The following is an 11,910-nucleotide window of genomic DNA, read 5'->3' on the forward strand; positions in this document are numbered from 1 at the left end:
GCCCTTAAAGTCATCATTCTGTTTCTTTCATAGTGTGATTGGGAACTACTTCGATGGAAAGTCATTCTTCATGGAAGCTCATCTCTCTTTGTTCTCATCCAATGTTGATGACTATGATGATAAAATCCGAATCCTTCATCACTACATTAAAAAAGAGAAACAGAGTCCTAATAAAGCAGTATCATCACAGCAACAACAATCAACAATCAACAATAAACAAAACTCATCATTAGCATAAAATTAATTTATATGTCAATTCACTAATTAACAAAATTTCTATACATAAATATTCATATTGTAAATCCTAAATTACTATATCAAAATAATTCAGAAATCAATTCAAAATTTAGGTACTCAACAATGCCATATTTTTTGAAAATTAAAATTAGCATAAACATGTTACATCGAGTTTTAAAAACTGAAAAAAAAATTAAATGTTATATGTTACCTATTTTGTGACAGATCAAGTACAGGGAGATAGAGGAGAGGTGCAGCGTGGGAAAGAGAGACCAGACGGGAGGTCGGCGCGGCGAGGCTCAGCGCGGTGTGGTGCGGCGCAGCGATGTCAGACGAGGCAAAGCACCGGGAGGGACGGCGACAACTTGGATGGGAAAATAGCGCAGAAGACCTCCAAACAGAATAACGCAGAACAGACCAACGCAGAGAGAAGGAGGCGACAGACAACCGACTACCAAGCGTCCACTGCAGACGACACCACAGATGGATGAAGACGATGGACGCAGGAGATGACACTGAACGCGATCTCCACAGAGTGCTAGCTAGGTTTTTTTCCTAAGTGTGGGAGGGTTATTTTGGTATTTCAAAAAATAAGAGTGAAAGAGAATTAGAGATTTAGAAAAAAGTTAGAGAATCTTTAATTTAGGAACGGAATATTCCGTTAAATTTAATTGTTTGGTCACGGTAGGGACCTAATGGAAAAAAAATTGGTGCAGAGACCCAATTAAAAGGAAAAAAAATAGAGGGACCTAATTAAAAATTTTACAAAACTATAGGGACCAACAGAATAATTAAACCTTATATTTAACATAATAAACTTTGTATTTTCTTTCATTTTCATCTAAGAATTCCACCGATATCCTCTTCTACATTTTTGTAACTTTATCCTCAACTTCTTTAAGTTGAGTAGTCCTCTTCATCAAAAAATAATAAAAAAATTAAAATAAATATTATAAATTAAATAGCTAGATATACAAAATTATTGTTTTTAATGAACTCGCAAAACCACTTCCAAATACTAAATAAAACTTTGTATAATTAGTGTTTTTTTCTTTGTTCTCATCATTGACACTAATCTACACTACATAACCATCTCCCTACATTTGGTGACACTAATTAAGATTTAACCATTAAATTCCACAATCTTCAAAAGTTGAGAGAAAGCACAAAACAGACATTTAATAACAATTTACATACTAGTACATTTTTTTTATTCTAAAAGAAAAGTAAAAAAATAAAAAATATTGAAAAATTGCTGCTATTTTTAATTTTTTTTCTAAGAAGCACAAATAAACGTATCTAATGGAAGTGTTTGAATTGCTAGACTTGGTAGTTAAATATTTAATATTTAAAATATTATTATTTTGAGTAATATTTAATAATTTTTTCTCAAAGTTGAGTACCCGTGATATAATTTGTAGCTAGTTGCTTCAATTTAAATATTTAATAAAATGCTAATTGATTTTATTTGCTATGACGCTCAACCTATTCCATAAATTGAATTCATCTAATTTAATTTTCCATGGAATATAAATTTAATTATAGTGGGACTCACAATGAAAAAACAAAAATATAAGTTATATAAATTTCTTTAGTATAATAATTTAATAATACATTTTAAGTCCATACCTTTAAATATTGCTAGCTAATTAATAATAAAAAATAATAAAATTTATTTACTTTTTAGTATTCCTCAATGTTTGTGAATTACTAAAAGATAAAAAAAATATTTTTCATTGCATAATCAATTTCACGAATAAAGAATCGAAATAAAAAATTGCAAAATTAGAGATTCTATTCACTGACCTCGATTTTATAATCAAAACAGTTGATTGTTTTCTGAATACTACAATGAAGAAATTGGTTGGATCTTTGCTGATTGCTGCAACTGTGATTATCAATTAATGATGAACAAATATTGGATATTAAAGAGATGGATAAAAAATGAAGAAAAATTGGATATTAAGTATATGGATAACTAGAACAAAAAGGGGTAAGTACTTTTTTCGTCCCTAAGATTTAGGGTCAAAATCAAAATCGTCCCTGACTTTTTTTTTTTCTTATTAAAAGCATCCTTAACGTTCAAAAACGTTTTAAAATAATCCTTTTTGCTCTAAAAAGACAAATTTACCTTGTAAAAAATAAATCATAAAATAAAAAATTATAAAATAAAAAATTATAAAATAAAAAATTAAAATCAAAATCCAACTATCATCATCAGTTCCCAATTTCCACCATCATTATCCCTCACCTCCACTTCATCTTCATTTCTTCGTCTTCATCATCATCTACCACCATTCAACCTTACTCACCAGTGAATCTCTGAACCTCACCCACCCACCACTATATGCTCCCAGTCACCCACACCTCTACCTTCATCCAACTGTCATTCTCTTACCACAACAATGCAACCCACAGGCTCTTTCTCATAATCCACCAACATTATCAACAACAACAATAGAAGAGAAGACAGAAAAGAAAACAACAACAATAATTAACTTATTCAACAATAATTTTTTTAATACAAAACCAACGGCTTTAACAAGCTCAAATAAAACCGTTTCTGATTTTCCAATCCTGACAATGAGATTTGACTGACGAATGGATTTTTGACGGTTTAAAATTTCACAAATAAATTCTCGTTGAAAGTATAGTTTCTAAACCAACAAGAATTCTTTCATACAAAAGATTGTTTGTCACAAGTAACAAACCCCTAATAAATAATAACCGAAGTATTTAAATATCGGATCGTCTCTCAAGGAATTGCAGGGAAGTGTTCTTGTTATTGGTTATGTAAAGGTATATTTTGAGGTTTTTAAGATAAGAAGCAAGAATAGTAAATGGTAATGAAAATCAAATGACTAGAAAAGCTCTTGGCAGGGTATGAGAACTGAAAATCCTATCCTAGTTATCCTTATCAATTGTGATGAGAATTGTTCATTGCTCCCACGTAGTTAACTCTCAACGAATGAAGGAAAGTCAAGTGGACTAATCAATTTGATTCTTCAAGTCCTAGTTAACTAATAAGGAAAGACTAGCTTTAGTGGAATCCAAATCAATCAGCAACTTTCAATTATCAATCAACAAAGGAGTTTGATAACTCAAGTGTCACCAATTACTCAACCAAGCCAAGAACATAAAATCCTACTTTAACATTCTTCTAAGCATTTTGTCAAGTACTTGGAGGGCATAACATAAAAATATAGAAAATTAATAAGAAAATATTAAATCTAAAACCAACAATTGCAAAATCAATGATAACAAATAATAGAAAGAGTAATAAACATGAAATACTTCAAATTGCATAAAAAGAAAAATCAATCTAACATGAAGAGTTCATAAACTAAATTGTAGAATAAATAGATCAACAAGAGAAGATAAATAAACTAAACTACTAGAACAAATAGGAGTAGAAGAAAACTAAATTAAAGTATGAAAGAAATCTGAATTTAAGAAAAGCTAATCCTAAAATCCTAAAACCTAAGAGAGAGGAAAGAGCCTCTCCCTCTAGAAAACTACATCTAAAACCTAAATTTATGTGAATGAGAAGTGTATGAATGATTCCTCCACTCTGCAACCTCTAATCCGTGTTTTTCTGGGCCGAAAACTAGGTCAAAAACAGCCTAAAAATTGCCCCCAGTAATTTCTGATACGTACAACACGTGGTTTCGTCACGCGTACGCGTCGCTTGTCTGTAGCACAATCCATGCGTACACGTACTTCACGCGTGCGCGTCGTCTAACAGCAATGCAACTATGAGAAATTATATATCGTTGCGAAGCCCCGGGTGTTAGCTTTCCAACGCAACTGAAACCGCCTCATTTGGACCTTTGTAGCTCAAGTTATGATCGATTGAGTGCAAAGAGGTCAGGGCTGACAGCTCTGCAGTTCCTTCAGCTTCTTGTATTCCTTCCACTTTTACATGCTTGCTTTCCATCCTCTAAGCCATTCCTGCCCTATAAAACCTGAAAACACTTAACACACATATCACGGCATCGAATGGTAATAAGAGAGGATTAAAAATAGTAAATTAAAGGCCAAAGAAGCATGTTTTCAATCATAGCACAAAATCAGGAAGAAAAGTGTAAAACATGCGGATTCTGTGAATAAGTGTGAGATTAGTGGATAAAATCCACCGAATTAAGCACAAGATGTACCACGAAATAGTAGTGCATCACTGACCCACGCTCTTAAAGATTCTTCCTGAGATTCAAAACCAATTGGATCAAGAAATTGGTGCAAAAAGGACTGGTCTTATCGAACCCTGAAGAAGATTTGCTGTAATCCAAAGAGTCGAAGCAGTAAATAGGTACGATTAACAGTGATTTGTTGTGTGTGGTGTTTAGGATTTTGTTGTTGTGAATGTGTAGGTCGTTGCGGGACCACACGACGGCGATGCGCAGGAGTGCGGTGGCGCCTAAGAGGTCAGAAGTGCGGTGGGGGAGAAGAGGAAAAGGGCATTGAAGTGGATTGTAGGAGATCGTTAACTTGAACAAAAGCTTGTTGTTAATGGAGTTTGAGGAGAAAGAAAGTAGGATTGGTGTAGAGAGAGAAAGGTGGGTGAGGGAAGAAGTTTGGGTTAGGACTTTGAGCTTATTAGATTGTTGGGAAGAGAACAAAGTTTGAATCTTTGGTTGGAAGAAGAAATGAGTTGGGGGGAAGATGGAGAGATAGGGATAATGAAGCCACTGCAGCTCATGGAGTTTAATTTTTATTTTATAATTTATTTTTTATAAGGATAAATTTGTCTTTTTAGAGCGAAAAGGATGATTTTAAAGTGTTTTTGAACGTTAAGGATGATTTTAATAAGAAAAAAAGGTTGGGGACGATTTTGATTTTAGCCCTAATCCTTAGGGACGAAAAAAGTATTTAACCCGAACAAAAATAATGAAAATTTTTATAATCAAGGAGATTGATAAACAATTCCAATTATAGGATTGAATAATTGATGATAGATTATTCACCAATTTATAACCTTAATATTAAAGAAAAGATAAGATTAGAGTATCTAAATCAAAATAAAAACTTAAAAATTGAAGATAGAATTTTAAAGATAAGATAAATGAATAATGAAATAATAATTTATAAACACGAGTAAAAAAATTGAGAACGGCGTAACATATAACGTAGTGCACAATTCAATAGATTGGATAATAAAACTAATCGATTGAATTGTGAAAATCCATATTGCTTTGAAGACTTAAATCAATTGAATAACACAACCAATCATTTGAATTGTGAGATCTCATATTGCTTTGAAGCCTTCAATCAATTGGGTAATATGAACAATCGATTGAAATAAAAAAAAACCCACATTCTAAGCATCGTTCAATCGATTGTGTAAAAGTTAAAATCGATTGATATTTAGAAAAATCATACTATCGTCCAACATTTAATCGATTATTTTGTGGAAACCTGAATTTCAATCAATTAAATTTTGAGAAACCTAAAATTTAATTGATTGTTTTGTGAATACAATCGATTCTAATTCGTTATTGTTTCTGTTTTTGATTATTAATAAACATGATAGATGAATAATAAAATAATAATTTATAAAATAAAAAATAAATTTTATAATTAAATAACATATAAAGGATTAATTTGTAATTAAAATTAGATAAACACTATTTAGTAGTTATTAAAAAATTTAAAAACATATTTTGTAATGAAACCATTTAGTAATCTAAATGTTCTGCCAATATTAAATCTGGTGCCAATAAAAAACATAAATTTTTAAAAAATACAAACACCTTTTTCAAAAACTAAACCAAACCTATATTAAATATTATCTTATCATTTAACATTCATGTACACCGGAAAATCGGCTCCTTTTGAACCATTTTTAATATTCTCTAAAGCTATATTTTTTTTTATGTTAAACTTAAACCAACTACTCCTTGCTATATTTGAAGACAAGTGTCACTATATATATGCTTAAAATGAAAGATGTGTACATTTATCTTTGTGCCTAACTGCCTTAACATTTATCTTATTCAAAACATTTTTTGAAAAGTAATATTTCTAGTAATTATATTTCACTATAATAGTATAAAAAATTTATTTATTTATTATATTAAAATATATTTTGTAAAATTTTTTGCCAAAAAGATAAATATAATTCTTTTAAAAAAATTATCAATATTAAAAAATTAAAAAATATTTTTTCGTAGTATTTTATAGAATCCAAATATACACTTAACTAAAATGATTTTATTAAAACACCCTAAACAGTAAATAATTGAAGATTATTGGTGGGGAAGCAAAATGACACGTGTGAGAAATAGGAGGTGAGGGAATTGGAGAACGGAAAGGGGGAAGAAATTCCAGAGAAATCTAGACCTCACTCGCTCTCCCTTTCTTCACTCTTCTTTTCTTTCTGTATATTAAACTCTGCAAACGCATTCCCCTTTCTACGCATCATCGTAATCGTAATTCTAATCCGAATCCTAATCATCTTCTTCATCCATGGCGGGATACAAACTGTTGAAGCGGAAAGGCATCGATCATGTTCCCGACGATTTCTACGATTTCCCTCTTTCTTCTCCCGCCACCAAGATTCGCCGTCTGGTTCGTCTTCTCTCTTTCTTTCGTTCTCATTGTTCATTCCAAGTTCCTCATCGGTTTATTAATGAATCAAATCGTGTTTTGTTAATTATGGTTGTGATCAGGATGGTGAGTTGCCGCCAATTGCAGAGGTGGAACTCGAACATGAACAACCCTTGCCCATTTCAGCGGAAGCAGAAGCAGATGCTTCTCCACCTCCCAACGCAGAGAGAGCTCTCGTTATCTTCAAGCCGCTAATGCATTCGTCTTCTCCTTTCTCTCTCACCCTCGACTCTGATCTCCTCTCTCGATTCAAGAGTACGTCTCTCTCTCTCGCAAATTAATTAGTAGGCGACTTCATCCAATTCAATTCGAGATTCAAAATTCAGTTGACTTTACTCTTTAATTTGCTGCAGGGGAAGCGCATTGCTCGAAAGGTGACTCTGATTGCGAGCGCCTCATAAAATCAGCGGTGGAGAAGGAAGAACAAGACAAGAGGAATCGTGGAATGGCTATTGTGCCTTGGGCACCCTCATCCAATTTCGCGCAAGGTTCCAATATTGCAAATACAGAGATGATGGAAGCTGATCACATGGGTCCAGAACCAGAAGAAGAACCATCCGTGATGATGGATGTAGAAAACCAACAAGAAGAAAATAATAGTCATTTTAAGTCTTCAAGTTCAATGCTAAATCTAAGTAATGGTGGTGGTGTTCTTGTTGGTGGAGTGGCAGCAACACCAGAAGGGTTCAACCAGTGGCAGCAACAGCAACAGCAACAGCAACAGCAGCATCATTGCTTGTGGCCACATCTTCCTCAAAACATGTCAACTCCAATCACATGGACACGTTGAGACGCAAATCACCTATTAGTTTTTACACGCCCTTCCTTTCATTGTAGTGCTACTAGATTAGAATAGAATGGGATTGCAATTTTTTTCAGTTTTGCAGAGAATTGCACCTTTTCAATATCAAGGAATGGAATGTGGATAGGGTTAGGCATGCCATGGGACTTGAGAGGATAGGACGGTAATCCTTTGTACTTATGTGGAAGACCATCCACTTTTAACCAAGAATTTCATGTTCTTATGTCGTCTTTGCCCCTCATGCTTCATCATTTAAACTTGTCACTGGCTAATGCTTAGCAGCACTAGATATGAATTTTGCATTGGTATTTGTATTCGTGTCAACTCGATAAGGCTTTTCATAGATATGAATTACAGATTATTATAAAAAGAAAAAGAATGCGTACATGTGCAAAGAAGGAGGAGGTCCTTTCAATTTTTATTACAAAAAGAAAATCCTTCTAAGAATGAATTAAATGGTTTTCCACAAATCCAAATCAAACAATCCAAAGGGCTTGGTTGGAGTTTTTTTCATTTAGGTTTGGAGCTTATAATTCAATTTTACAGGTACATCTCTGGTAAAACCAGAATCACAGCAAAATTAAATGCCAAAAAACTGGCAGGTCAATCATAAGGGAGCCTTTCAGACGACAATATAAATGGAAAGGTCATCATGTAATTCCTAAGTTACGGCCGAAAATATTGTTCTTCTATGTCATACTCTGTACTCTTCTTCCTTAAGAAAGTATATGTAGATATTCTTCTCTATCCAGCATCTCTATGATTCTCTCTCTCTCTCTCTCTCTATATATATATATATATATATGCTAATCTCCAGTCACATAAGTCTTTTCTTCATAGTATCTCTTTTCGCTGTGAGCCTTCTTAGCATTGCGTTTCTGCATCACATAAAACAAATGGAAGCAGAGAACTTTCTATCAGAAATTTGTACAGGAAAAGCAAATAGAATAGGAGTAAAGCGTTCTATCAGAATTCAGCCGTTACCACATAGGCTTCATGGTTAGCCATAATACGCTGGGCTACTGAGGTAGTAGTGATATCTTTAGGGCTTTCAAGCAAGTGGAATATTCCCATGCTCTTTGGGACCTCATATGGATCTCTTTCACTCTGTACAATGACAACTTGCTCACTCGTATGGAAGAAAAATAATAAAATAAGGAAATGACATTGAATCATGTGAAATTGCAAAAGGCCAACTTACATATAATGATTTCTCAGCAACAGTCCCGTGCACAACCGCTGAGATATTGAAAGTTGTGATCTGTTTGATTCCAAATAAATAAATAGAACTCATCATCATGAAATATTGGAAATGCATATGAACACTTAGCTCAAACTATGCTCAATAAGGGTGAGACAAATGGAGAGGATAAGCATGTTCAGATGATTCTTAAGTATGCAATTTATGTGTAAAAGCAGTTAAATCCTTAATCACTTAAAAAAGAACGCAAGGGAAAAGGCAGATATAATGAAACTAGCATGTACTATTAAAAGACAGTAATTCGAATCAATACACCAAGAACAACTTCATATAAATGGTGGCAGCTACTTAAACGATGTTCAGACTTGAGCATATACCATGTCCTTTGTAATTTCCCATGGTGCGCCAATAATGACTTCATCAACATAGCCGCAAGCCAGCACACTAAGGCTACGCTCGTGTAGGTGCATAATTGGATAGTGATTCCCTCGTTGTGAGCTGCAAGGAAGTTGCTAGTCACATGAATACTTGGATCATAGCTGTAACTTCAATTTTACGTGATAAAAAACTGCATACCTCACAGTCTCGTCTGAGTGGATACCAACAAGAAGAAAATCTCCGAGCTGCCTAGCCTTCTTAAGTATCTGAGAGAACAGGAAATACTGAATTAAGACAGCCATATCAAATAATGCTATTTGACTGTTGCACACCTATAGAAAACTCATGTATACCTCAACGTGCCCAGCATGGAAGAGATCAAATGCCCCATCAACGTATACAATACGAGCATCAGGTCCAGGCCCCTAAAAGAGGACGAAGCCACAATGAATTATCATGCAAAATATTTCCAAAAACTAATGAGCAAATTCGCTCAAAATATTTTCATCTTGAAACCAATGATTGTGGCATAAATTTCAAATCAGTGTCTGTCGCAGCAAGTCAAGATATACAAGCATTGATCATCAAAATACCTTGCCATTTGAAAACTGTACAATACGTCGGGAAGTTGGTAGGAATTGGGACAAGTGGGAAACCTTTGGCTTGCTTTCTTCTTGAGGTTTTGCATCAGTACCATCAAGATCTTCGCGAGCTTTTTGATCTTTTAACGAAGACATAATTCTTCCTGTATAGAAATAGAGATCATACACATAATTAGCTTTTACCTACCACCCAATTTTTATCAATATAACACTTGGAACAAGAAAATTAACTTTATCCATCAACAACACAAGATTTCTGCTATCTTCGAACATAAGAAGAGACAAATCTTACCAACAATATCTGTGCTGGAAACTCCTTCAGTACGTTTAATTTGCTTGTATCGGCCAGCTTTCTTTGCTGCAGCATAAGCATCTGTTCCATCTGGAAGCAGGCAAGGGTCATCCCCATGTATGACATAGTCAATGTTGTATTCATAGAAAAGACGATTCAAGAATTCCTCAGTAATTGCATAAGGAGCATCGGTTATGACTTCGTCCACCCATTTCAATCCACTAACAAGGGTCAGCCTGGAAAGACAAAATACATTCTCAACATTAATTCTTTTACAATGTTGGCAAACTTGAGTTATTCAAACAAACAAGTTTATTCCCTTGCTGCAAAGTCTCTAGTCTTATGTTTAAGCTGAATTAGATTTTGTCTAAGAGAAAATCAATAGGAGCAAAACAGAAAAGGACCAAATATTTGTACCTCTCCTCCATGGACAAAACAGGCGGGCCTTTATTGGCGAGGATCTCCTCATCACTCACCAGACCCACAACCAATTCATCTCCTAGAGCTTTTGCCTGTCTGAGTGCATTGGCATGGCCATAGTGCATCAGATCAAAACAACCATCCATGTAAACCCGAACACGCCTCTTACCGGATCTCTTCTTAGGGAAAATCCCCAAATTAGACCAGGAGTTGGTCATCCCCCCAAAGTAGCTCGTCGACAGTCCCAGCAAGGCTGCTGTAACCATTAGACCACCCAACACATGTGGGTGGTTGTATACCCCCTCCCAAATCCAACTATTACTGTCATAATCCATATGGTCTTCTTTCTTTCTTTTTTGGTTTTGTTTTGTTTTGTTTTCTTATCAGAAACAAGATGTTTCTGTGATGTAAGAGGAGGCACAGACCTGCAACAAAGCAACCATCACGGCAAAATGTTAATAACATGAATTGTATGCCATCCAAAATCCTAAATTTCATACACAAAAACCTTTTTTATACCTCAAATGCAAACAAGTGAAACTATGAAGGAATTATTGCTTCACATAATCACATATCTTGATTCATCCCAAAAAATAAAAGAAGAATTAAAAATGCTTCACATATTTAAGCAAAAGGTTGGCAAGCCACCACAATGAAATCAAATAACCGTTACACGTAAAATCCACAACAACAAAAAATGGAGGCGTTCTCATCTTCCTGATCTAGTCAAACCAACAAATAAAAAATGCAGCTATATTGTGAAATTCTTAGAGCAAGTATCTTCCATTGTATGACTGAATGAGTATGTAAAAAGATTAAAAAAAATTCCAACGAGAAAACCGACCTGAGATCCCGAAGTAAAAAACGAGAATTTTCACGGAAGGATGTGCAGCAATAAATGAAGATGGCAGAATGAGAAAATTGAACGCGTTTGATGGCATGCAAATTGCAAAAAGGAACTAGAAAAGAAGAAAAAAAGGAAGAAGGAAGAGATCGAATCTTAACCTGTTGTGTTTGTTTGTTCCTTTTTGCGTTACCTTTGTGTCTGTGTCTCCTCTTTCCTTGTTTTTTCTCTTTTCCTTTTTTTCTTTTTTTTCTTCTCTCTGTTCTCTCTCCCTTTGGATTCGTATGGAAGAAACCTCCTCTAAGTTTTGGCAACAACGAAGCTTTGTCTGAGCTTAATATTATTAATATTAATATATACACGTCACTTTTGAAAGGGGAAATTTTTTCAAGTAACCAAAAATAAACAAAGGCAGAAGTTTTATGAAAAAGTATAGGTAGATAATATAAATAATAGATATATAGGATGTTCAATTTATTAGGTGTGTAAATAATTATTTTATAATTTAAATATGTAGTATATTTTTAT

The 11,910-nt window shown here is 34.0% G+C and overlaps 2 protein-coding genes across 4 annotated transcripts; one reads left to right on the forward strand and one right to left on the reverse strand.

Moving 5' to 3' along the window:
• Positions 1-6,530: 6,530 nt before the first annotated feature.
• Positions 6,531-7,955, forward strand: LOC130968722 (uncharacterized). Its single transcript, XM_057894134.1, has 3 exons — positions 6,531-6,804; positions 6,906-7,098; positions 7,197-7,955. Exons 1-3 carry the CDS (start codon positions 6,703-6,705, stop codon positions 7,631-7,633), a joined length of 732 nt encoding a protein of 243 aa, XP_057750117.1. The 5' UTR covers positions 6,531-6,702; the 3' UTR covers positions 7,634-7,955.
• A 166-nt stretch (positions 7,956-8,121) lies between these two features.
• Positions 8,122-11,704, reverse strand: LOC130968720 (ethanolamine-phosphate cytidylyltransferase-like). 3 transcript variants are annotated; one of them, XM_057894132.1, is made up of 10 exons: positions 11,544-11,704; positions 10,536-10,963; positions 10,119-10,354; positions 9,818-9,969; positions 9,578-9,649; positions 9,423-9,490; positions 9,224-9,344; positions 8,847-8,906; positions 8,630-8,752; positions 8,122-8,523 (listed from the first exon to the last, which is right to left on the reverse strand). In XM_057894132.1, exons 2-10 carry the CDS (start codon positions 10,871-10,873, stop codon positions 8,452-8,454), a joined length of 1,242 nt encoding a protein of 413 aa, XP_057750115.1. In that variant the 5' UTR covers positions 10,874-10,963; positions 11,544-11,704; the 3' UTR covers positions 8,122-8,451. The 3 variants fall into 3 exon arrangements, with proteins under 3 accessions (XP_057750115.1, XP_057750116.1, XP_057750114.1); XM_057894133.1 differs by having other exon boundaries at positions 11,576-11,694; XM_057894131.1 differs by having other exon boundaries at positions 11,383-11,688.
• Positions 11,705-11,910: the final 206 nt, after the last annotated feature.

The sequence above is a fragment of the Arachis stenosperma genome, chromosome 3 (genome assembly GCF_014773155.1).
Source record: "Arachis stenosperma cultivar V10309 chromosome 3, arast.V10309.gnm1.PFL2, whole genome shotgun sequence".
Classification (NCBI taxonomy): Eukaryota; Viridiplantae; Streptophyta; class Magnoliopsida; order Fabales; family Fabaceae; genus Arachis; species Arachis stenosperma.